This window comes from Jatropha curcas, chromosome 1, assembly GCF_041381405.1.
Source record: "Jatropha curcas cultivar XTBG-Jc1 chromosome 1, XTBG_Jcur_1.0, whole genome shotgun sequence".
Taxonomy (NCBI): Eukaryota; Viridiplantae; Streptophyta; class Magnoliopsida; order Malpighiales; family Euphorbiaceae; genus Jatropha; species Jatropha curcas.
In genome coordinates, this window is record NC_143151.1 from 6,092,235 (window position 1) to 6,118,982 (window position 26,748).

Below are 26,748 nucleotides of genomic sequence, written 5' to 3' on the forward strand. Positions count from 1 at the left end.
TGAAATATAACGATTATATATTAAAATTTTTTCATAATATTATAATTTATAAAAAAATTAATAGAAAATTATATATATATATATATATTAAATTATATTTATTTGCAAAGGGTACAAATAATGTGTCCAGAAAACTAGTACACTAATAAGGACCTTAATTTTCAAATTGTATCACGATTTATTAAATTCAAAAGTTTCGAATTTAGAAATAAATCAATATAAAATTTCATAATAGGAACTAGCAAGATTACAAAATAAATCTTTAACAAATATAAAGTTAGCGAAATTAAATTGGACCAAGGGTTTTGGGTCAAGCCCAAGCTAAAACCCAGTCAGGTGGCCCATGTGCACTTCATACCAAACCCAACCCAAGGAAAAGTCTAGAGAAATTAAGAAAACCAAGATCAGACCAAATCAAACAGGAAATGATCGACACAAACCTAGAACCTTGTTTTGAATCGGACCGATAAAACTTAAGTTGTATCGAAAGGGTTGAATCGGGCCGGAAACCATCTCCTCCTCCCTTCACGCCATCTCTGATCGCTCTCAGCCTCACCGTGCCACAGCAGTCTCCGGCCACTTACCTCGTCTTGGCTTCTGAATCGGTACTAATTAAATTTATTTTTGTTCTCTTCAAACTGTTGATATTGAAGTTGTTAATTAGAAACCATTCTACTTTTCTTTGTATCTCTGTGCAAATAAGCTGTTCGATTACATGTCCTAATTACTGTCTAGTTGCATTACATATTTTAGGTGGAGGTTGTATAATTGCAATCATGATGCTCTACGATGGGTTTAAAGAAATACTAAAGATTCAGAAGTTTCCCAGAATCGTATCTTACACTGGGTTTTACTGGTTCATTGCTATCTTGAGTTATGCTTATACAAGCACACGAGAGTCAGTTACTCCCCATACAGCAAAAAAATGCAAAATGTGTCTGGATTTTGATATTTGAGTTTTTTTCAAAATTTCTTGGTTGGGTTGTTTTAATTTCTATTACTGTTAAATGCTGCTGCTCACACTTGATATGTAAGTGAATTGGTGTTATTTTGTCCTTTTCTTTTTAGTTGTAATCTTTGGCTGGGCAATCTAGAGTTCAATAATTGCATATCAGGACTATGATTGTAATATTACTAATTAAACTTATAATTATTCTCTTCAAACTTGTTGATATTGAAGTTGTTAATTAGAAACCAATTTATTTTTGTTTTTAGATCTTCTTGTTCTTGAAGAGCTGGGTAAGGCTTTTAGTTCGGGTGTTCTTGTGAGTTTGTTGGCTTCTAGTTTGCAAATTAGGGATTTTGTGAAGTTATTTGGGTAAGTCCTTTATTACATTTAGTTCATGTGAAACAAGGGTTTTAAATATATTCTCTCTCTTCTCCACCCAATTTATTTGAATTTTAATGGTGAAAAATGAGTGAAATTGGATGGAAGGATATACTTATCTGACGGACCAGTGATTTAGGGATGCCATAGTTATTACCTCAATATAGAAGGATGTAAGTGTTAATTGGACTATAATTTAGGGACGCCAAAGCATTTTACTCTTTGGAAAATCCATAAAAAATGACACCATATCATAAACATTTATTTTTTTTAAATGTAAATATTTAAAGAACAGTTCCCAGTTATATCGGAATAAAAGAAAAGAAAAGAAAATGTTTGTTTGAAAACGACATCGTATCAGCTAAATCCGCTGATCTCTTCCTCCGCTGATCTCCTCCTCAATACACCTCTTAGCTCTTATTATCAGATCATCAAAGCAGCAGGTTAGTGGCTTTTGTTATTTTCTGCATAAATTAGGTGACTGGGTTCTCTATTTTCTCTCATATGATTTGATTGGTATGGAGGGGCTTTAATGATGTTTGAAAGTTTAATCAATGATGATATTGATTAGAAAATTTCTGTTCTTAATTTTATTTGCTTAATGGTGTTCATGCTCATCTTTGAGGTTGTGATATGGTTTAGTTAATTCCTTTGCAATATGGTATTGATGATTCTATACATTGATGTTTTGTGGATAATTTGCATAAGAGGAAGTTGAAATCAAGCAATCAGCATTATGTTTGAGGAACTTATACTATATTTAGACAATATGAAATTATGGTAATGTGCTAGAAATTTTATTTTATTATTATGGCCAGCTTTTTATTTGATGTTAATAGTGAATTTTCATGTATTTATTAGGTTTGGGAAATATAATGGGTATGAATGCATTATTTTTATAGTGGAAAATTAAACTTGTTATCGTTGCATTAAATGCTGAAAAATGTTTAAAAGTTTAGGGTAATTGAACAACATGCAAAATTTAGCGTATTTTTGTTTAATAGGCATTTATAAGCTAATAAATATTTGGGGTACAATCGTCGAGTTGGGGTTTTCTATTTCCTCTTTTTTTTGGCCCTTTAATTAAAGGGATAAATAAAAGTTAAAACAATGACCTTCGTTTCATGCAGGTGCTTGTTAGATGGGCTGGCAATTGATCATTTTGTCACTAATTGTGCTTTGGATTGCTTCTTTATGCAAAATTCTACATACATCAGTCTCACCTTCCAAGACATCTTTTTTGAGCAATGGTGAGTGTTTTGTATAACCATGGTTTTATTACTTTCGATGAACACATTTCAGTTAAAATTTCACAATCCACACCTTTTTTGTCATTCAAATCAGGTGGAGATCTTGGCAAGAAAAATGTCCTGCTGGTTGTTGCTCACCCTGATGATGAGTCCATGTAAGCTTCTAAGCTTCGATTATGCTGTTGCAATTGGCTCTCTTTGCAATGGTGTTGCTTGTTGTTTATTACAAGTTCATAGCATGGAACCATAATGGATTTGTTTCTTTACAGAGTCGTTGCAGATCAATTTCTCATTGTAGTATTGTCAAATGTTAGAATATACACGTGTGTGCGCTTGCGTGTGCGTGTGGATTTCTTATGTATTTTATGTTATAAAACATTATATTACTTTTGCAGGTTCTTTTCTCCAACAATAAACTATCTGATTTCAAGAGGGCACAATCTTCACATTCTATGCTTGTCTATAGGTAATTCATTCCATCACATACACACACACAAACACATATTATTTTTTAATTTGGGCTCAACAAACTTTTGCATTGAGAAACATTCATTTTTTTTTTTTATATGATGTAAGCCGCAGTTTAGTTGAGTTGCTACACTTTATCTGTTATGATTATCAAACAAGTGTTTTTTAATCTGTGTTCTCGTTGACTTTCTTCCCATATCAAGTAGTTTAGATTTTTTTTCCTTTTATCATAAAAAAATCTTTTGTTAAATGGGTGTCTTCTAGATTGTGAATCTTGTCCACACTCGTAGCTCTGCTCCAAATTAAAAGGGAAATGGTTTCCGTGAAACCCATTGCATCCAGAATGCTCTTGAAAATCAAATAAACCTCCCAAATCTAGGCAGGTGGTCTTTCGTATGAAGATTTCATATAATTGTAGGAAACTAGGAATTATCAGGATCTTAGGCTGCTATATGTATTGCCTAAGCTGATTAGGTTAGTAGGTGGAGATGATCAGTGTATGCACATAGGTCTTAAAGTATGTTGCTGAAGCACTTTCAATAGTCTGTTGGTTTCTTCCTTGAAATCCTTGGTCTACCTCTTGTTTTAATCACTCGTATAACTTGGATTATATGTTTTTTTCCTGTCTGTGCACATATGCTATGTATACTGTATATGGCCCAACAACTTCAGTCACTTTTCACTAAATTTATCGTCAATTAGTGTTGCTTCGTCCTGGTTAGGCATTACTTATTTATTATGCAATTATTTTATTTCCATAAATCTATGTTAGCATTATAAGATCTCTTATGCATATCTGGTGGATACGCCGTTTCTTCAATATTTGTATTGCAATTTTTACTTTTTCATATTTGTTATTTTTTTTTTCAGGCCTTTTAGTTTAATTTGTTACACAGGAAATGCAGATGGTATAGGAAATATTAGAAAACGCGAACTGTATAAAGCTTGTGCAGTCCTCAAGGTGATTTTCAAGATCAGCAAACTATAGTATGAAATTTGAGTTATAAATTCATTCTTGTACATATTTGTCAACCAATCCAATATATAACTGATTTAAAGCCTTAGAAACAAACAGAATATGACGTAAGAACTACAAAATCAAAGCTATTTAACTGCATCTTCTTTTCCAGTTAATAACCTATGATTTTGCATACTCAGGTTCCATTTCAAAAGGTGAAGGTTTTGGATCATTCAGATTTACAGGTTCAACTTTCAGCTTTTTGAAAAATGCATGCAGTATAGTTTTAATTGAAATTTTTTATTAAGGCATCTTTATTTTAATACATTATCGTGATTTAGGATGGTTTTGGCCAAGTTTGGGACCATAAAATGTTGGCAAAGATCATTGAAGAGGAAGTATCTAGTAATGACATTGATGTGGTAAGAGTTTTGGTTCCTATTTTCAATTTGAGCTGTTTTTTTGCCATGCTTAGACTGTCCAGTAGTTAGTATCAGATTCCTGAATTTATGCATGTTAAGGAGCTGAAAATATCCTGGATATCATGTCTGCCTTTTAATGTCACATACTCACGTTAATTGTGATTATTCTCAATTACTTTCTTACAGATTGTTACTTTCGATAGTTACGGCATTTCAGGTCATTGTAATCACCGTGATGTGCACCATGGGGTACGGTAAGTTAATTACTGCATTTGATCGACTTTTATGCTAAAAAAACCTATCATGGCCTTGCTATGCAACTATAATTACTGTTGACATTTATCATGTTGATTCTAATTAGTTACGAGAACATGCCATTTATATATTCATTTTTCAGATTCTCGAACCTTTACTTCAAACCATCTAAAGAAGCCTTTTAGATAGATCTCTCTAGATTATGTTCATTCCCGTTAATCCAACCTGCTTTGATTGCTTTCTTATGAGCAAAGGAGACATTGGAGGGCTTAGATTGTTGTGTTGTTCCGTCAAGCAGTAAATATTGCTCTTTAAAAGCAGAGAAGTTAAGTCTCATTAAAAGCGTTAGTTTGCATGTCATACACAACAGTGATTATTGAGTGCGAATGCTTAGGATTATTGCTATTCCATCCGTTTTGGCATCCTGTGGCTGAATTTTGTTTCATTAATGTTTTGTATGGGTGATGGTGGCTTTAGTGTAACTGTAAAATTACTCCACTTGTGACCTGGAGGTATTGGGTTCAAGCTTTGGAAATAGTCTCTCTACAAAAGTAGGGGGAAGGCTACGTACATCAAGACCTACAAATGTGGGATGCTTTTTGTACTAGGTCGGCCTTTTAATCTTTTGTATGACTGCTAATTACAAAGCAGCTTGTGTTATTTCTGCTTGTTTGAATTCAACAGAAACTGAAAATAGCTTGTGCCATCTGCTGAAAACTTTGTTTCTGAAATTTTAATTTTAGTGGACTAGTAGTTATCATTTGATAGAGAGTTCTTCAATTACTCAAAATGTTGTTCGGGACAGCTATTCAAAATCTTAGTATAGAAAAATATGGCGTTATTATTTATTTATTTATTTTTGCACCGTGGGAAATAGAGGGGGTAGGGTGCTATTTTAAAATTAACTAGAACATGATGACAGCATTGATTTTGAGTTAAATAGTAAATTAACAAGTGGAAGTAGTAGAGTGGTGTCCCAAAATTGCTACCCTGTATTATTCTTGTGAAAGGCCCTTCTGATTGGATCATTGATCCCCTTTTTTGACCTGTTATTATATCTTTTGATGACTATGCAAATGTTGGTCTGGGATTTATTGAATGTTTTCCTTTTTAATTCTTTGTTGTATAAGCAGAAAACTAGTACATGAAAATTCAAGAAGTATTGAAGCCTGGGAACTTGTAAGTAATTCCCTCTTTCGAGCTTTCTTTTCCTTTCATTCAAAGTATGTTTTGGAGTCTAGTTATACGGTTTGCTTGTATGCATACCGGAGCTATTTTTGTGGTTTGAAATTCCTTAGTGTTGCTAAAATAGTTCATATAAACACAGATGCAACACACATGCATGCATGTGACTCTATATCTGTTTCTCTTTCATAACCTGCTTCATCTTCCTTTCCCTTGAAGATCTTGTATTTTCTTATTATTAAACCTTTATGCAAGATGATGAATTAGTGTAAAGGCTGTTCTTGGATTGGCAGGCTCAGACTTTCTTGTCAATTTTTTAATGAGTCCAACATTGTCAGATTGGTAATTTTCAAATGAAATTGATAAATTACTTTTGTCAGATCATCAGTTCTGAGTTCTGAAAGGTCGTTTCCCTATAATTATCCAAATCTTTTATTGAAGCAAGATTTCTAAACAAATTTAAAGGGAAAATCTAACTTTTTATCCACACCATCATGAGAATGCACACTACATATCTTACAACGCAACTGTTGGACTTACTTTGATCAGTTGTATTATTAGCTTAAAAGCTTGGAGAGAGCCAAAGAAGCAATAGACTCAAGTATGAATTATTTGCTTTTGTCCAAGCTACCTTAATTGCATTAATATCGCTCCCTCTCCTTGAATTCTTCTTCAGATCTCATATTTCAGATTGTTTTCTTGGCTGACTGTTAGCAAAAAATTTAGAGCAAATACATGTGATGGCCGATCAAGAGAGTATATAGAATATCACTCAAATATTCAGGCTGGCAAGGATGAAAAAGGACAAAAGCTTGTCAAGAATTCTTTCTCTTTCACTCTTCCACACTCAAACTCTGCCACAAGCAATTCTTCCACTTAATAAACTTGCAAAAACCATGAAACAAGAAAAAAAATAAAAATAAAAAAAGAAGACAAAGTTGGTAAGTGAAGAGGCTAAGCAAGAGAGAATGCAGTTTAGATAGCAGATAGCAAATATAAGAAACATGGTTTGAGGATAGCATCCAACAATGTCACCATCAAGAATTACTAACCAATTATGTTTGAGCTTCAAAGATTCAATATACTTCAATGTGAGATTTATGTTTTTGTTTGGATCAAACTTGTAAACAAAAGCAAACATTTCATGTCAAACACCAATAATTCCATTTGTGTTGGGTGGTTTTGATCAGTTCATTATCATAAAATTCTTCCACTTGCTGCCTAAATTGAGAATGTATTTGGAAATTTTTTGATTCACCCATTTTTAGTTTTTCTCCCTCTGTATGATTGATCAGATTATTTCATTTGCACTTCTAAACCTGCTGCATTGATTCTTTTCTAATTGTTTTCAGGTCAGTACCAATATTTTGCGCAAGTATAGTGGGTCGCTTGATGTTTGGTTGTCCATGTTATCAGCTTCGAAATACAGTAAAAGGGCGATGCACTGCTTGGTAAATGAGCAGCCTCATAAGAGCTTCCACGCAATGGCAGAACACTCAAGCCAATGGGTTTGGTACGTATGCTTATTCCAATTACTAGGAAATAAGAGGGAGACTAATTGTGAGGCTGGGTTGGGATTGAATCAACTCATTTGCAGTTATGACTTTTGGCATCTGTGCTGCTTAGATATATTTTACTTCTTCATTTCTATTGATTTAATTGAAAATAACAAGGAATAACACATAGTTGACTTCTCTGCTCTATTTTTGACAAATCCTGCAGGTTCCGCAAGCTTTTTGTTGCGTTTTCTAGTTATACTTACGTAAACACGCTCAGAAAGATCGATGTATAGGTATTATACAGAATAAATGGGATATGCTGAGTAGTATTTTTGACATGATATTTTAGCGTTCGTCAATGCATATCAAGTCTTTCCAATGAGGATTCAAGAATCACAAGTACAGACACAGAAGCAATGGAGTTGGAGGATATTTCAAACTTGACAAATTGTGTTGTGATTCTTTGTTCAGTTTAGTTTGATTGTTTTTGTGTCCTTTAATTGGAAGTTAAATTATATAAAATCTAAAAATTGCTTCTGCTGCTTGTTTCACATGTTGAGTACAAATAATAATATTTCTACATGTGACAAGCACGTGTATTAAGAGACCTTTCAAATGGATTTAACTATAAAACAAATGCTTTGATCATGAACTACATGTTATGAATTAACTAACAAACAAAGAAAAAAGAATGAAAGTGTATATTATGTTAAAATTAAAAAGATTTTAATGATTTATTTATTATCTTGCTCAACATAATCCACTTTGGTATCGCAGCCAGCTTAAGGCCACTTTGGAATGATTTTAATGTCTTCAACAGATCTTTGATGAGGATCCTCATGAACCTCTACAGCCTTAATGATTGCAATCTTAGGGTGCACAAACAGCCTGTGATAGGATTAATGTGTGTGGTTGAGAAATCAAGAATATGTACAGCTATGGTTAAATTAATTGAGGCCTAATTAGCACATTATTGAAATCCTGCTGCTGCTGCTAGAGTGTGATTTTTAATTTGTGATTTAGGACAATGAAGGGGTAAAATTCTTCTCTGCGTGCGACTGTCTCCTTCCTTTTGTTAATGCAACTTAGGTCTAAGTTATCTGTGTGCTTCAAACTTAGCGATAAATGCAAAAACGTTACAACAATATCAATAAGAAGAAAAAAAAAATAAAAAAAAAATGAATTATTTGATTAAACGACAAACAGTTGGAGTTCCAACTTCTAGCCTATTAAGTTGTATTGTTATTTAAAGCAATTCCCACAACAGATTTCTGGGTATTTTTCTGTGAACCAACACTTGGGAGGACAAAAACATTATTTAGGGCTTTTCTATTACAAGATATATATATATATATATATACACATCAGCTATCACTCTCTCAGAGAAACTGTAGCATGTCGTAGTCACAGAGTTCCTTTGTAATCCCATTATAGCTATCAGTGTCACGGAGATATTGTAGCATATTCGAGTCACAGATTTCCTCCGTAATCCCATTATAGCAGCAACCAAATTCAGATTCCTCGATGCCATACCAAAAGTGCTTAGAATTGTGATAAATTGTTTTGTCTTGGAAACTATATCCAAAGTTATGTCGATCCCAAAAATTAGGAATATACCATACCACTAAATCTCCATTAGTATTATATATGTAAGAAAAATATCCACCTCCAATCAAATAATAAGGACCCATTGAAAGTGAAAAATTCTTAACTAAAATCATCTTTTCTTTCAAGAACTCTTTCAAGAAACCAAAATTATTCCTTAAATCTATATTTTTCCAGAAAAATCCTCCAAATTCAGGACAAAGTTGCCAAAAACCTCCTTCAATTGCCATTCTTGAAACAGAGCAATATTTAGATTGGACTAAAGAATATGCTTCAGAAAGATACTTTAAGAAAAGACTGATATCTCCTTCACAAATGCGCAATAAAAGCTCTGGAGATACGACTAAATACTTACCTTTTACAAAACCTACCCTATTTTCGTAAAGAAAATCCAAAATCCTAGGAAAAAAAAATTTGTAATCGTCAAGAATTCCTTCTGGTAATTCCCCTAACTTTTCAAAAACTACACCGACAGAGAATTTTTCTTTAATAGTCTCCTTTTCTCTTACTAATTTCCATGTCTTCTCTTCTAGATTTCGAGTCCTTACTGTTAAAGACTCCAAAGAATCAAATTTTCTATCAAGTCTACTAAAATATGAATTTAAGAAATCATTATAATCCATTATCCAATACCTTGGCAATCCTATATAAGCACAAAAACAAGGACAGTGTTCAAGAAGTAAAAGAAAATCTTTACTTTCTTTATGGCTTAGTTCTTGAGATGGATAGCCATGGACGCTGAAGCAAGTGGGACAATGGAGTCCATCTGGTACAAGGACAAAGTTTCCCGTAGGATTTGAAGGAGCATTTTCGAGGAAAGGTAGAAGATAATCAGAAAATGGGGGTCCAATTTGGTATCTTTCAGTCGAGCAATCATGCAAAATCATCTCCATGGTTGAAAGTTTGGAGGTATCAGATAATGAAAGAGAACAACACAACTTCTTGAACACTGCTCTGTTTTTATAACGAAACCATAGAAATTCTAATCATAAAAGGAAAAGGAAATTATTAAAATACAAATACTAAACATCATAGGATTAGGAATCCTTAAATTTTATTATTCTAAAATTGAAAGATATCAATTATTCTCTGGGCGTCCTTTGCGATGTTGATACTTGATAGGCTTTGCTTTGAGCTAGATGGCAGGCCCGAGTTTGCCTATTGATTTACTGATATTCTTCTTCTTGTTTTCCTATTCATTTCTCATCTCTCATATTTCCAGCACTACCTTTAGTTCTTCTGTGAGTAGCCACATTACTAAACTTTTCAGGAATGTTATTTTCCATTTTGTCTAATTGTACTATGCTTGATTCATGGCATGCAGTTGGTTTTCTTTAACAAGTTTGCATGTCAAACACAACAGTGATTATTGAGTGAGAATGCTTTGGATTATTGCTGGTCCATCCCTTTTGGTGTCCCGTGGCTAAATTTTGTTTCATTAATGTTTTGTACGGGTGAGGGTGGCTTTAGTATAACAGTATAGTTACTCCACTTGTGATCTGGAGGTGTTGGGTTCGAGCTATCGAACAGTCTCTCTACAAAGTAGGGGGAAAGCTACGTACATCAAGACCTACAAATGTGGGATGCTTTATGTTTACTAGGTCATCCTTTAATCTTTTGGATGAGTGCCAATTATGAAAGCAGCTTGTGTTATTGCTGCTTGATTGAATTCAACAGAAACTGAAAATAGCTTGTGCCATCTGCTGAAAACTTTGTTTCTGAAATTTTAATTTTAGTGGACTAGTAGTTAGCATGTATACTGCATCTTTTCATTAATATTGAAGTTTGACGCTTCCACAATTTTATTCAATTTTTACGATGACTGTAATTCTCTTATTATGTCTCAGACTCTCAAAGAGATCTAAAATTTCCATATCTGCCGTCAAAGAACTTGTATCAATGAGTACTATAACACTTTATACAACTATAGTGAAGAACACTCGATCTCCTCTCTCTCTCTCTCTCTCTCTCTTTAATGTACTGGGGAATTTTGAAGAATCAGGCAAGAATTAGCCCAAATAAAAGGCATTGATGCTAAATTCCCCAAAATTCACATTTAGGCACCTTGTACCAAATATGAACTTTTTTTTTTTTCATCATTTGATAGAGAGTTCTTCAATCACTCAAAATGTTGGTAGAAAAATATGGCGTTATCATTTATTTTTGCACTGTGGGAAATAGAGGGGATAGGGTGTTATTTTAAAATTAACTAGAACATGATGACAGCATTGATTTCGAGTTAAAATAATAAATTAACAAGTGGAAGTAGTAGAGTGGTGTCCCAAAATTGCTACCCTGTATTATTCTTGTGAAAGGCCCTTCTGATGGGGTCATTGATCCCCCTTTTTGACCTGTTATTATATCTTTTGTTGACTATGCAAATTTTGGGCTGGGATTTATTGGATCTTTTCCTTTTCAATTCTTTGTTTTATAAGCAGAAAACTAGTACATGAAAATTCACGAAGCATTGAAGCCTGGGAACTTGTAAGGAATTCTCACTTTCGAGCTTTCTTTTCCTTTCATTCAAAGTACGTTTTGGAGTCTAGTTATGCAGTTTTCTTATATGTGTACCAGAGCTATTTTTGTGGTTAGAAATTCTTTAGTGTAGCATATAAACACAGATGCAATGCAAATGCATGCATGTGACTCTATATCTGTTTCTTTCATAACCTGCTTCATCTTCCTTTCCCTTGAAGATCTTGTATTTTCTTATTAAACTTTTGTGCAAGATGATGAATTAGTATAAGGGCTGTTCTTGGATTGGCAGGGTCAGGCTTCTTGTCAATTTTTTAACAAGTCCAACAGTGTTAGATTGGTAATTTTCAAGTGAAAATTATAAATTACTTTTGTCAGATCATCAGTTCTGAGTTCTGAAAGGTCATTTCCCTATAATTATCCAAATCTTTAATTGAAGCAAGATTTCTAAACAAATTTAAAGGGAAAATCTAACTTTTTATCCACCCCATTATGAGGAATGCAAACTACATATCTTACGACATAACTGTTGGAGTTACTTTGATCAGTTGAATTATTAGCTTAAAAGCTTGGAGAGAGACAAAGAAGCAATAGACTCAAGTATTAGTTATTTGCTTTTGGCCAAGCTACCTTGATTGCATTAATATTCCTGCCTCTCCTTGAAATCAACTTCAGGTCTAATATTTCAGATTGTTTTCTTGGCTGAATGTTAGCAAAAATTTAGAGAAAATATATGTGATGGCAGATCAAGAGAGTACATAGAATATCACTTCAAATATTCAGGCTGGAAAGGAAGGAAAAGGACAAAAGGTTGTAAAGCATTCTTCCTCTTTCACACTTCCACACTCAAACTCTGCCACGAGCAACTCTTCCACTTCGAAGACTTGCAAAAACCATGACAAGAAAATAAAATAAAATAAAATAAAAAAAGAGAAGTCAAAGTTGGTAAGTGGAGAGGCTAAAGCAAGAGAGGATGCAGTCTAGATAGCAGATAGCAAAGATAAGAAACATGGACCATCTAGAATTACTAACCAATTATGCTTGAGCTTCAAAGATTCAATCTGAGATTTATGTTTTTATTTGGATCAAACTTGTAAACAAAAGCAAACGTTTAATGTTAAAAATCAATAATTTCATTTTGGGTTGGATGGTTTTGATCAGTTCTCATAAACATCTAGATTATTGTAAAATCCTTCCATTTGCTGCCTATATTGAGAATGTATTTGGAAATTTTTTTTGATTCACCCTTCTTAGTTTTTCTCGTGCCGCATGAATGAGCAGATTATTTCATTTGCACTTCTGAAAATGCTTCATTGATTCTTTACTGATTGTTTTCAGGTCAGCACCAATATTTTGCGCAAGTATAGTGGGCCGCTTGATGTTTGGTTGTCCATGTTATCAGCTTCCAAAATATAGCAAAAAGGTGATGCACTGCTTAGTAAATGAGCATCCTCATAAGAGCTTCCATGCAATGGCAGAACACTTGAGCCAATGGGTTTGGTACGTTTGCTTATTCCAATTACTATGAAATAAGAGGGAGAGGCTAATTGTCAGGCTGAGTTGCGATTGAATCGACTCATTTGCAGTTATGCCTTTCGGCATCTGTGCTGCTTAGATATATTTCACCTCCTCATTTCTTTTGATTTAATTGAAAAAAGAATACGGGATCACACATAGTTGACTTCTCTGCTCTATTTTTGACAAATCCTGCAGGTTCCGCAAGCTTTTTGTTGCATTTTCCAGTTATACTTACGTAAACACGTTAGAAAGATCAACATGTAGGCAATATACAGGATTAATGGGACTTGCTGAGTAGTATTTTTGACATGATATTTTAGCATTCATCAACGCATGTGAAGTCTTTCCAATGAGGATTCAAGAATTACAAGTACAGAAACACAGGCAATGGAGTTGAAGGAGGATATTTCAAATTTGACAAATTGCGCAGTGATTCTTTGTTCAGTTTAGTTTGATTCTGTTTGTGTCCTTTACTTGAAAGTTAAATTATATAAAATCTAAAAATTGCTTCTGCTTCTTGTTTCATATGTTGAGTACAAATAATAATATTTCTAAATTCATCATTGACATGTGACAAGCACGTGTGTTAAGAAACTTTTCAAATGGATTTAACTAAAACAAATGCATTGATCATAAACTAAATATTATGAATTAACTAACAAAAAAAAAAAGAATGAAAGTGTACATTATATTACAATTAAAATCCAAAATATATCAATTGAAAATATTTGTACTTGATTTGTGATATTTCTGGGTATTTTTCTGTGGACCCAACACTTGGGAGGACATAAACATACTGTGGCTTTTCTATTACAAGATATATATAGACACATCTGCTATCTCCCTCTCGGAGAAATTATAGCATGTTGTAGTCACAGATCCTATGTAATCCCATTGTCGCTATCACTGTCTTGGTCTTGGAGATATTGTAGCATATTAGAGTCGCAGATTTCCTTTCTCGTCCCATTATAGCAGCACCCAAATTTGGATCCCTCAATGCCATACCAAAGGTGCTTAAAATTGTGATAAATTGTTTTCTTTTGGAAATTATATCCAATATTATATTGTTACCAGAAATTAGAAATATACTATATCAATAAATCTCCATTAATATTATATATATATATATATATATAATTCACTTCCAATCAAATAATAAGGGCCCATTGAAAGTGAAAAATTTTTAACTAAAATCATATTCTCTCTCGTAAACTCTTTCAAGAAATCAAAATTATTCTCCGAATCTATATTTTTCCAGAAAAATCCTCCAAATTCGGGATAAAGTTGCCAAAAACCTCCTTCAATTGTCATTCTTGAAATGGAGCAATACTTAAATTGAACTAAAGAATATGCCTCAGAAAGATATTTCAAGAAAAGACTGACATCACCTTCATAAATCAGCAATAAAAACTCTATAGATATGACTAAATACTTGCCCTTTACAAAACCTACCCTGTTCATATAAAGAAAATTCAAATTTCTAGGAAAAAAATTTTTGCAGTCATCAAGAATTCCTTCTGGTAATTCCCCTAACTTTTCAAAAACTATACCAAGAGAGAATTTTTCTTTAGTAGTCTCCTTTTCTCTTACTAATTTCCAAGCCTTTGTTAGATTTCTGACATTTCAGTTCCAGCATACTGTTAATATTTTTCTGTTGTTTCTTTTTTTTTTACAGCATCAAATGATGGAGTTAGTGGCTTAAGTTAGTGGCTGTTTTTTAGCTCTTAGTTGCAGATTTTTTATTCAGTTTTTATCCACCTTATGAGTGGCTTCTAAATAGGAAGTTTGTTATTTCCATTCTTGTATAAATTCTGCAGTATTCTTCAATGAAATACGTGCTGAAATTCTCTATCAATCTCATAAGATTTAATCTGTAAATTTTCTACTGTTGTTTGTTTTAACAGTGGTATCAGAGCAGTTTATCTTACAAGACCAAACTACAACCAAAGTTTTTTTAATCCAAAACTCCAAATGGCATCCAGCAGCCAATCTTTAAACCCGCCTATCATCTTAACTGGTCAAAATTATCACATTTGGTCAGTGAAGATGCAAGCTTTTTTGGAAGCCTTTGATCTCTGGGAATCTGTAACAGAGGATAAACCAATTCCTGCTCTACCAGCAAACCCCACCTTAGCACAAATCAAATCCAACAGTGAAGAAAAAGCAAAGAAATCTAGAGCCAAGTCAGTTATTCAAAATTCAGTAGCAGATTCTGTGTTCTACCGAATTATGGCTTGCAAAACTGCAAAGGAGGCTTGGGACAGGTTGAAGGAAGAATACCAAGGCAGTGATAGAACACGTCAAATGCAAGTTTTGAACTTGAAAAGGGAATTTGAGTCGTTGAACATGTTGGAGGATGAAACAATCAGTAAGTATGCCGATCGAATTTCTTTGATTGTTAATAACATAAGATTGCTTGGTGAAGATTTCTCAGATACAAGAATTGTGGAGAAAGTTCTTGTGACTCTTCCAGAGAGGTTTGAATCCAAGATTTCTTCTCTTGAAGAGTCCAAGGACCTATGTACGATTTCATTAGGTGAACTAATGAGTGCCCTTCAAGCGCAAGAGCAAAGAAGGAATATGAGGCAGGAGAGATTCACCGAAGGAGCTTTCTCTATGCAAAAGCAAAACTCTAGTAAGGGGAAACATCATCCCAACCAGAAAAATAAGGGCAAGCACGATGCTGGAAATAGCAGTGAAAGTTCAAAGAAATCGTTTCCTTCTTGCAAACATTGCAAAAAAACAACACATCTTGAGAAATATTGCTGGTGGAGGCCTGATGCTGTATGTGGCAGTTGTAAGCAGGTTGGGCATGTATCCAAAGTCTGCAAATCCAAAAACAGAGGCTCAAAACCTTCTCAAGCTCAAATGGCAGACGAAAATAATGCACAGGAGGAGCAACTTTTTGCAGTTACTTGCTTCTCAATGAATGACTTCTCTGATGCATGGCTTATCGACAGCGGCTGCACTCATCACTTGTGCAATGATGCAGAGATGTTCAGGACTCTTGATGATACCTACAAATCCAAAGTAAAGGTGGGAAATGGAGAATTCCTAGAAGTCAAAGGAAGAGGATTAGTGGCTGTCTTAACAAAATCAGCAGCTGAGCAAGCTTACACAAGTGCTTCGCATTCAATTACAAACTTGTGGCATAAAAGGCTTGGACATTTCAATCAAAGAACAATTGCTGAAATGAACAAGAAGGGTCTGGTGGAAGATATGCCTGAAATTTCCTATGATACTCAAGTTTGTGAGATCTGTCAGCAAGGGAAGCAATCGAAGCTACCATTTCAAACAAATCAGGCATGGACAGCAAATCAGAAACTTCAACTCGTCCACACTGATGTGTGTGGTCCGATGACAACCAAGTCCTTGAGTGGTAACAATTATTTTCTCCTATTTATTGATGACTGCACCAGGATGTGTTGGGTTTATTTCATTAAACTCAAAAGTGAAGTCTTTGATATGTTTAAACAATTTAAAGCTTTAGTAGAGAATCAATGTAATCTTAAAATTAAAGCTTTAAGATCTGACAATGGAGGAGAATATACTTCTCGCCAGTTTGCTGAATTTTGTAAAAGTACAGGCATTGAACATCAAATGACTGTACCTTACACTCCGCAACAAAATGGGGTGTCTGAAAGGAAGAATAGGACAATAATGGAGATGGCCAGGTGTCTTTTAATTGAGAAACAAATGCCAAACCAATTCTGGGCAGAGGCAGTCAATACTTCTGTCTATTTATTAAATAGACTTCCCACAAAAGCTTTGCAAGACAAGACTCCTTATGAAGCTTGGTATGACCACAAGCCAACTGTACACCATATTAGAATCTTTGGGTGTATATGTTATTATCAAGTATCTGAATCAAAAAGAAGCAAGCTAGACAACAGGGCTGAAAAAGGCATTTTCATGGGCTATGGTTCATCGTGTAAAGGGTACAGAATTTTCTGCTTGAAAACTGAAAAAATAATTTTGAGCAGAGATGTAAAGTTTGATGAGGCTGCTGTTTGGTGTTGGGAGAATCAAAAGGATACTCATGCTAATCTCTTTCCAAAAGAGCAACCTCAACTTGTAGCAGATGATTTGGTGGATGACTTGCCGGTGAGAGGTACAAAGTCCTTAGAGGACATTTATGAAAGGTGTAGCTTGGTTGTCAATGAACCAACAAGCTACGCTGAAGCACAAGAATTTCAAGCATGGAGGAGAGCTATGCAAGCTGAATTAGAAATGATCAACAAGAATGAGACATGGCAGCTAGTTGATAGGCCAGCAAATCGCAAGGTGATTGGTGTAAAGTGGGTCTTTAAGACCAAATTTAATTATGATGGTTCAGTTTGTAAGCATAAAGCCAGATTGGTGGTGAAGGGATATGCACAACAATATGGTATGGATTACCAAGAAACTTTTGCTCCAGTAGCAAGGTATGATACAATCAAACTCCTTCTTGCTTTTGCTGCTCACAATTCATGGCAAATTCACCAACTTGATGTCAAATCAGCATTTCTGAATGGGTTTCTCAATGAAGAGATTTTTGTAGAGCAACCTGATGGTTTTTTAATTCCTGGTAAAGAGGATCAAGTTTATCTTCTAAAGAAAGCTTTGTATGGCTTAAAACAAGCTCCGAGAGCTTGGTATGAAAGGATGGACAATCATCTCATGCGCCTTGGCTTTAGCAGAAGTCAAAGTGAAGCTACCTTGTATGTAAGAAATACAGATGATGAGTGTTTAGTTGTTTCAATTTATGTTGATGACATGCTTGTGACAGGTAGCAAACTTGAACTCATTCAAAAGTTCAAGAATGAAATGGAGAAAGTCTTTGAGATGACTGATCTTGGAATCATGAAATACTTTCTTGGGATGGAGGTGCTGCAAACTAGTGATGGTTTTTTTATAAGTCAGCAGAAATACATTTCTGATATTTTATACAGGTTTAAAATGCAAGATTGCAAACCTGTAAGCACTCCAATTTCTACTGGTTTAAAGCTAGGCAAGGATGAAAATGCTGAAAAAGTAGATGCAAGCCTCTATAGAAGTTTAATTGGTAGTCTTCTGTACCTTACAGCTAGCAGACCTGACATTCTATTTGCTGTAAGTTTGCTCTCTAGGTTCATGCATTCACCTAGGGAAACCCACTTTACAGCTGCCAAAAGGGTGTTAAGGTATATAAAAGGAACCAGCACATTTGGGATGTTCTTTGCAGCAGTTGCAGGGGAGAGTTTGAAGTTGGTTGGTTACTGTGACAGCGATTGGGGTGGCTGTATTGAAGACTCAAGAAGCACTTCTGGATACTTATTTTCATTGGGCACAAGTTTTTTCAGTTGGAGCTCAAAAAAACAAGAAACTACAGCTCAATCAACAGCAGAAGCAGAGTACATTGCTGCTGCCTCTGCTGTAAACCAGGCTATTTGGCTAAGGAAGATGCTAAAAGATTTGCAGTGTGAGCAGACAGAAGCTACAAAGATCATGTGTGATAATATTTCGGCAGTTTCAATCTCCAAAAACCCAGTGTTTCATGGTCGAACGAAGCATATCAAAATTAAGTTTCATTTTATCAGAGAAGTTCAACAATCTAACGAAGTGCTACTTGTACATTGCTCATCTGAAAATCAGCTTGCAGACATTTTTACCAAGGCCATTCCTAAGGAGAGATTTGAAGACTTGAGACAAAGAATTGGTGTTTGTCACCGAAATGCCAAGGAGGAGTGTTAGATTCTGGCATTTCAGTTCCAGCATACTGTTAATATTTTTCTGTTATTTCTTTTTTTTTTACAGCATCAAATGATGGAGTTAGTGGCTTAAGTTAGTGGCTGTTTTTTAGCTCTTAGTTGCAGATTTTTTATTCAGTTTTTATCCACCTTATGAGTGGCTTCTAAATAGGAAGTTTGTTATTTCCATTCTTGTATAAATTCTGCAGTATTCTTCAATGAAATACGTGCTGGAATTCTCTATCAATCTCATAAGATTTAATCTGTAAATTCTCTACTGTTGTTTGTTTTAACAGCCTTTTCTTATAAATTTCGATTCTCTACCATTAAAGACTCTAAAGAATCAAACTTTCTATTCAAGAAACCATTATAGTCAATTATCCAATCTCTTGGATATTCTATAAGAACACAAAAACAAGGGCAGCGTCGAAGAAGTAAAAGAAAATCTTCAATCTCTTTCTCGCTTAGTTCTTGAGATGGGTAGCCATGAACGCAAGAGCTAGTGGGACAATGCAGGCCATCTGGTACAAGGACAAAGTTTCCCGTAGGATTTGAAGGAGAATTTTCCAGGAAAGTTTGAAGATAATCAGAAAATGGGGGTCCAATTTGGTATCTTTCAGAACGAGGGAAAATCATCTCCATGGTTGAAGTTTCGATGTATCAGATAATGAAAGAGAACAAAACAACTTCTTGAACACTGCTCTGTTTTTATAACGACACCATAGAAATTCTAATCATAAAAGGAAAAGGAAATTATTAAAAGACAAATACTAAACATCATAGGATTAGGAATCCTTAAATTTTATTATTCTAAAATTGAAAGATATCATTTATTCTCTGGGCGTCCTTTGCGATGTTGATACTCGATAGGCTTTTCCAAACAGGGTTTTGACGTTAACAATAATCTATACCTTACAAGCCTGAAGCAATTTACCCACTTGAAGGACCCACTGATGATCCTGCTGAATGTCCTGTAAAGAGTCCAACAGGACTCTTGAAGACAATTTTAGAATTTGCATATGCAATAAACGGACAATAGAGTTTTCTAATCCATTTTTCCTACCTGTTAGCAATAATGATACTTGGGCTGTCACTTGACATTGAACTTATGTTTTTCATATTTTCCTTTCTTACAAACTTGAACAAAATGATGGTAGAATCCATTGTTTTAGTTTAACTTAAGCTCTTGAGTTAGGTGGGTAAAAATTATCTAGTTTCTTTTGTATAAATAGGGCTGCTGTAACAGATTGCCTAGAGAACAAAGAGAAAGAAGAGAAAGAGAAATGATAGAGCTGGATAAGCGAAGATGAAGAAAAAAAAGAAAAGGGAAAAAAAATGAGTTTTATGCTTTGTAAATCCTTTGATATCAGTAATGAATTTATGTTTTCCTATTCATCTCTCGTCTCTCATTTTCCAACACTACCTTTAGTTCTCCTGTAAGTAGCCATATTGCTCTTTCTGAGAGTGCTGAATAGAACTCATAACATGTTGACTTATGCCTTGAATTTTGTGCGTGACTTTCCCTTCAAGCCCAATGTTCGTATTGCTTTGCTTAGGTACAAAGCATGAAGTAACTTAGTTTGGGTTCAAAGTTTTGAAATTGGCAAATCTTATTGCCGTTGGAAATTATAAATTGAAGACTATGGCCATTTGGCCAGGTACGAAGAAAAATGGATTCTGTGAAAGTAGGACATTTACTCTCGCTGCAATTAATTGAGTATAATTAATTGCGGGTATTTACTCTAGAGTTCTAGAGGGTGGTTGCTTCAGTGAGGTTGGCTTCAATACTGCGTCTTTAGTGTTTTACTTCAGTGTTCTAGAGGGTGCTTGCTTCGGTAGGATTAGCTTAAACACTGGATTTGAGAGAGAGTGTTTACACTAGGAAATGCTTCAGTGGGGTTATTTAAACACTGAGTTTGAGAGCAGGTTTACTCTTGGTTTGATAGCAATCCTTGAGGGTTTATGAGAGGGGTATACAAATATTGTGAAATATTTGAGGAGGCATAACTCAAGGGAAAACTTCGATATTTGTATGTATTATTTTATTCTTACATAGTAAAAGATTTAGTGCTATCAGTGGATATAGATAATTTATAGAACCATGCTAAAATATCGTGTCTCCTGTTATTTTCTCAGTAGTATTTATTTATTTTATCTTATTGAAGTTATTGCACGATTGTTTAATCTGGAGTTACCAAGTTTCCGATAACGAGTTGTATAGAGCCGGGTATTTCTCCTAACATAACAAAAGGGTTTCTGAGAGTGCTGAGAGGAAAATTTTCCAGGCAGAGACAATGGGGATGAGGCTGAGGTCATGAGGCTCCATGGTGAGAATGGTAGCGGAATTACGAATATGCATTTCTTGGAATTTAGTGAATAACGAAATACAAACTTAATCCAAAAATGAGTTGAAAGAAGATATGCATTTCTTGGAAATTAGTGAATAATGAAATAAAAACTTAATCCAAAAATGAGTTGAAAGAAAATATGCATTTCCTGGAAATTGCAGTGGTGGAAATGAGGACAATTATCACAAAAGCCAAGATAAATTACAATATTGAGAACCAAAAAAGCAAAGGCAGCCAATACTTTGTTTTGCCTTGCTCATGTGTATATACACTCATAAATCACAATCCCACACTCTCATGACTCTTTCATGGTAGGCAAAATAACATAGTTATGAACAAAACCTCTATAAATAGTTAGTTCTCTCTCACTCATCCTCGCTCCGATTAACTCCTTTCATTATGGGTAATCATAATGGAAGATCTATTTTTTCGGACATTTTGATGATGTCTGAATAAATCTGATCACCTCCAATATCAGCACCATTGGCTCCAGCAGCAACTCTTAGTATATCTTCTATAAAAGCATAGTTTCCCATAAGGTCTACATGTGATCCACTTTCTATACCTCTTCCTTCAAGCAGGCTAGCAGGCGGTTTGTGTCGATACTCCCTTACGTATGTAGGACTTCCGGACGGGTTAAACCGAGTTTTCCCTCTCCAACCTTTAGCACACATAAAGCCTGCACTTAGTACAGGCACACTTTCATCTCCATCTACAAAAGATACTCCTTTTTTAAAGCAACTGCCCTCTTCTACATCAACTGAGGTATCAATTCGGAATGGAATGCTCTTGCACTTATCTTTAGGCGATAGCTTGAACACGTACGATCTTTCGGTGGGAATTCCAATACCGTATAAGCAGTATATCTCCATATCCGGTGCATTAGGTAACCTAATAAAAACAGAAATGCAAACTCTGAAACCATTAGTACTTATGCTTCACTAATATAAAAAACTAAGATGACAAACTTTGGTCCTTAGAACATTTTATGTATAGGATAGGAAAAGGATTATAAACTATTAGCAAGTACTAAAAGTTGCAGTATACCTTGTCTCTAAAGGATTGGACCAGTATTTGTAATGTTCATATTTAGGATCATCGAGGTCGTCAGCTATCCCATGAGAGAAATGAGCCTCACCGCGTTGCATTGTCTTTGGAGCCACAGAACGAAGTAAATCAAGAGCGGTTGTAGCTGTAAAAGCTTTATTTTCTGCAAATTTTCTTATGGTTTCCCTACTTATCTCATCATATTCAGTCCAAACCTCCCCACATGATGACCCCGAATTCTTATCGCCACCGGCACCAACAAATTCCTGTTGACATATTTTTATCATCATCCTAAATCATAACAACATAAAAAAAAAACTAAACGAAATAGGAAGGTAGATATCACACTGGCATTAGGCACAGCTCGTTCAAATTAAGCATAGTTGGCAGTCTAGGCTTAACTTTCCAATCCATGAATTGGACATAGGAAGACCTTTTCCCCCAATTAGCTGTAGTGCAATGCTGCAAGAGGAAATTTGTTCCTGTTCTTACTCAGGGCACCAGAACTTCTAAGTTCTTCCAAAATTTCTAGCTCCGACAAAAAACAATTTTGATTGTTCAAGAAAATTAATCAAGATACAAGTGCACAGGGGGCTAGCATCAAGATTACTATGTAGCATACAAGGATTGTTATATTAGATATGTTATTAAATTTACATTTTGTATTTCATCACCTTATGAATTTTTGAGGTTTGCAGCAGCAAACTAACAGAATACTACCTTTGAATCAAAAGAGGGAAGCTGCGAAGACGGTAATTTTGATGCTGCCTTGCCAAAAGAAATTATCCTTCCATAGTTAACTGATTCTTGAACCTGAAATCTTTTCTTTGCATCACTACTATTGTCATTCCCAGAGGATGGCAAGGATTTCTTCTTTGACAAGTCACAACCTTCCTCTTCTTCGGGAGACCAATCCAGGTTACCCCAGATAGTCTCTCCTCCTTTAGGCAACAATGACATAGTTGAATCCCATGTTCGAGTCACTCGCAGTACATGTTCGAGTGTCTGAAGTCCGAGAAGTTCAGATTCCAAAACACCAGAAAACATAGCTCTATTGGATACATGCAAAAGCATTTCTATCAGTATTTTATTTAATCATCGTTCAAAACATCTGGAAAAATGATGAGAAAAAAGAAAGAAAGGAACTTGTACTTGCAGTATTACTAGCTCTAAAAGCCAACTAAATGTAAAGGAAAGATGGCGAATGCTAACCTGAAGAGCGCAATGTCTTTGCCCTCGCCGGAGAGTATATTACTAACTGTCTTCGGAACACCAAGAAATGTGGGACCCACATTCATGACTGCTTTGATATGCTTGCTGCACCAACCTGGACCACCACCTCCTCCCATTGGAGGAGGTGTTTCAACCCATTTAAGGAAGTGAAGAAAATAGACAACCCCCATAGAATGGGGAACCACTACCACTTTCTTATAACCATTTGTTACATACATTAGCTCTATTTTACTCTTCAATCTACTAAGAGCCTGGTCCCGAATCTGCTAGTTTTGAATTAGGAATATATTAGTGGAATCTCAATTCAAATTTACCACTATTTACAAATTTTATAAAACATTTCTGCTCTAAAAAAAAATTATTCTCGAACAAATTAAGAGACATGATCAAAATTTCTGCAGCAACAAAGATAAAATCCAGAAACAATAAAGATACCTTTGCATAAGAGCTATATACACAAACACATACCTCTGTGTTCTGAAAAGATAGCCTCCAATCGTAGGCTGCCATATACAGATTCTTCCCTTCATAACCAATTTTTGCCAGATTCTCGATCAGAACAGCCCAAACAAAGTATCCTGGAGCAAAATAATCAGCTGAAACCAGCCCTGGAATTGCTCGGACTCGAATGCCAGGTGGGTCAAGACCAGTCTCATTATGCAAAATCAAGTGGTCTAACCAACATAATGGCCTAAATATCCCAAGAAAAATTTGCATATGAATGAGTTCTTTTACTCTAATCAAAGTATCAGCTCATGGATAAAGCAAAAATGTTACTAAAATCAAGTTCACAAGTACAGTTAATCCAAATCCTAAAATCTGAGTTTGAACAAAGCAATGGAAAAAATTTAATTGAACACCATTGAATTTCACATTCAATCCAAAATGAAACACAAAATTAACTTTTAATAGCATAATAGCTTAAATTCCAGAGCAATTTCACAGTCAATTCACATATATAATTCAGCATTAAAAACATATGAAATATTTGATTAAAGAAAATAAAAGGCAAACCTTTTGAACAGTTCAGAGAAAGTGCCACCCCAAAGTCTCTTTCTAAAAAGACCTTCTGCACAAGGCTTGCCTTCCCAAAGCTCTAACCCTCCAGTTATAATGCCTGGCACCAAAACCACTGGATGTTGAGCAGTCAAGCCTTCTCTTTTAAGTCTTGCACCAGGTGACTCTGGGACTTGAAAGCCGGGCAATGTGGCCGGTAAACAGTGATACAAGAACAATAGAAGCCACCAAATAGTGCACATATACCCAATTATCCAACAACAAGTATCTATGCAACTCCATTCTCTTGGCTTTCTTTTAGTCCTTCTATTTTTAGTTTCTAAGGCATTGTTTTTGGTTTCAGGGAAAACAATTTCCTCTTTCTTTTCACATTTTTGGAATTCAAATGATTGGAACTTTACAAGCTCTACGTAGCATAATTTTCGAAACCAAAGAATTAAAGCCATGGAATATTTTTTGAAAAAAGAATTAAAATTCAACAACAACATCAACAATAAGAACAGCCCACTTCAAGAAAATGAGAAACAAATAATTTAAAGAGAATTGTATCGCAAAACAAGAAAAAATGAATTATTGGGATTGATTCAATGTAAAGAACAGAAATAAGAACAACCCAAATTTCAGGAAAAGGACAAATGAAGACGTAAGAGAGGCTTGGGGTTAGTGAATTATATTGTAAAACACGAAATATTTTAACTAAATTGGGAGTAGTCCAATTTAAAGAACAGAAACAAGAACAGCCCAGCTGAGGAAAATGAGATAAAAGGGAGTCTTGGTGATGAATTTACATTGAAAAGCAACAAAATTGTTTAGCTTTAATTCAATTTAAACAGAGCAATTAAAATTTTGGCAAATTAGAAGAGAAGAAGAAACCAGTAAGTGAAAAATAAGATGAGATAGGTCGAAGAGAGAAAGAATGGTGAATTATAGTGGAAGAAGGTTATGGGCTTTAAGTAACCGGTATAGAAGATGCAAAACCACGTGGTGAAGAAGACGGGAGATATGGGGTGTTTGTGGAGGCAGCAGCAACTAACACTTTATAACAAAAACAAGAAACACATAAAGAGAGAAAACTTTAATTTTTCTTTCTTTTTTCGCTTCTTTAGTTTTTGTCAAACAATATGTATTCTTCAAGACTCTGCATGTAGTGAAAGTGAAATTTATAAAATGGGAATTGTACACCTAATAACCATATTTGGTCATTTTCCGTGACACTTGTCTTTGGCTTCTGTACATCTATTATATGCTTTCCTGGGTTCTCTTCTGCTTTCACGTGCGTTTCTCTCCTCTAATTTCTACTCTTTCACACACACATACAGACATTTCTCTCTCTAGATGGCAGAAATCGAAAGCGAAAGACAAAAACTTCTGGGTTGTTTGTAATGGACTAAGATAGAACAGTAGCTAGAAAGAGAAAGAGAGCGCCAATACATGTGTATGATGAATTGATGATGGTGCGCCAATATATGCTATCTTGGTTTTTCTCTCTAGATGGCAGAGAATGAAAGTGAAAGGCAAAAACTTTTCTGGGTTATTGGTTATGGACTGTTATAGTACAGTACATAGAAAGAGAAAAAGTTCTCTATATATATGTATATGATATATGTTGATGGTGGTGCCTCAATCATAGGAAGAGCAGAGCACGCATTACGAAGAACACAGATACCCAAATTGTCGATACGAAGAAGAAGAAGAAGAAGAAGGGTGGTGTGATGTGGACCTGATCGTCGTGGAGTGGAAAATTTCGTAGGAAGAAGACAACTTTATACATACAGTTTGTATATACATACATTGTCTATATATATATATATATATATATAAAGATCATATACAGGCACATCATTTAAGGAGATGAGAAGCCATGATTGATGGATATATATGGTATGTACATGTATATATTTTTATATATCAATGATGATATTCTGGTCTCTATTCTGTTATATTCTGGCGGCGTCTAGCAGCTGAGATTTTAGTTTCTTTTGACCTTAAATAAAGAATAAGAGATCAGAATTGGAAGGTTAATTCAACATTCACTTACTTTCCTGGTTTCGAGAATGATTTAGTTAGATCCGGTTTAATCCGGTTTATGAGCTGGTTCATAAGCCAAACTAATCAATGATTTTTTTTTTTTTTTTAACAGAGTTTTTCTAGTTATTCAATGGAAAGAAACGTGTAAAGTGAAATTGAGCCTAAGTAAGATTTAATCCACTTAGTTGAGGAAGCATTGACTAGACAAAATAAATTTACTTAATAGCATATGCAAAAATTATTTTTCGATGCTATTTATTATATGATTTCTCTTCAATCAGACGATAAAGAATTTTATATTCAATTTGATAATGACGATTGACATTTTGTCAAGCTAATTGCATTTATTTTCATTGTATTTTTAAATTTTTATATTTATGAAACCATATATTAAAGTAAAGAGAA

At 34.6% G+C, this 26,748-nt stretch overlaps 3 protein-coding genes and 1 pseudogene across 5 annotated transcripts; 1 reads left to right on the top strand and 3 right to left on the bottom strand.

Moving 5' to 3' along the window:
• The first annotated feature begins 429 nt into the window (after positions 1-429).
• On the top strand, positions 430-7,954 carry LOC105637339 (uncharacterized). 2 transcript variants are annotated; one of them, XM_020680609.3, is made up of 12 exons: positions 430-605; positions 1,216-1,318; positions 2,458-2,577; positions 2,672-2,732; positions 2,973-3,043; positions 3,942-4,006; positions 4,204-4,248; positions 4,345-4,425; positions 4,612-4,679; positions 5,814-5,859; positions 7,218-7,378; positions 7,588-7,954. In XM_020680609.3, exons 3-12 carry the CDS (start codon positions 2,469-2,471, stop codon positions 7,655-7,657), a joined length of 777 nt encoding a protein of 258 aa, XP_020536268.1. In that variant the 5' UTR covers positions 430-605; positions 1,216-1,318; positions 2,458-2,468; the 3' UTR covers positions 7,658-7,954. The 2 variants fall into 2 exon arrangements, with proteins under 2 accessions (XP_020536268.1, XP_012076168.1); XM_012220778.4 differs by lacking the exon at positions 1,216-1,318 and having other exon boundaries at positions 431-605.
• A 540-nt stretch (positions 7,955-8,494) lies between these two features.
• On the bottom strand, positions 8,495-9,862 carry LOC149498886 (uncharacterized). Its single transcript, XM_089718902.1, has one exon. The coding sequence runs from the start codon at positions 9,860-9,862 to the stop codon at positions 8,744-8,746; it is 1,119 nt and encodes a 372-aa protein (XP_089575028.1). The 3' UTR covers positions 8,495-8,743.
• Positions 9,863-10,771: 909 nt separating this feature from the next.
• On the bottom strand, positions 10,772-19,312 carry LOC149498887 (uncharacterized; annotated as a pseudogene).
• A 1,829-nt stretch (positions 19,313-21,141) lies between these two features.
• LOC105637340 (Lecithin:cholesterol acyltransferase family protein) lies at positions 21,142-26,141 on the bottom strand. 2 transcript variants are annotated; one of them, XM_037637294.2, is made up of 7 exons: positions 24,313-26,141; positions 23,767-23,989; positions 23,278-23,561; positions 22,786-23,116; positions 22,414-22,527; positions 22,066-22,331; positions 21,142-21,909 (listed from the first exon to the last, which is right to left on the bottom strand). In XM_037637294.2, the coding sequence occupies exons 1-7, from the start codon at positions 24,801-24,803 to the stop codon at positions 21,426-21,428; spliced, it is 2,193 nt and encodes a 730-aa protein (XP_037493222.1). In that variant the 5' UTR covers positions 24,804-26,141; the 3' UTR covers positions 21,142-21,425. The 2 variants fall into 2 exon arrangements, with proteins under 2 accessions (XP_037493222.1, XP_012076169.3); XM_012220779.4 differs by lacking the exon at positions 22,414-22,527 and having other exon boundaries at positions 24,313-24,598.
• Between the last annotated feature and the right edge of the window lie 607 nt (positions 26,142-26,748).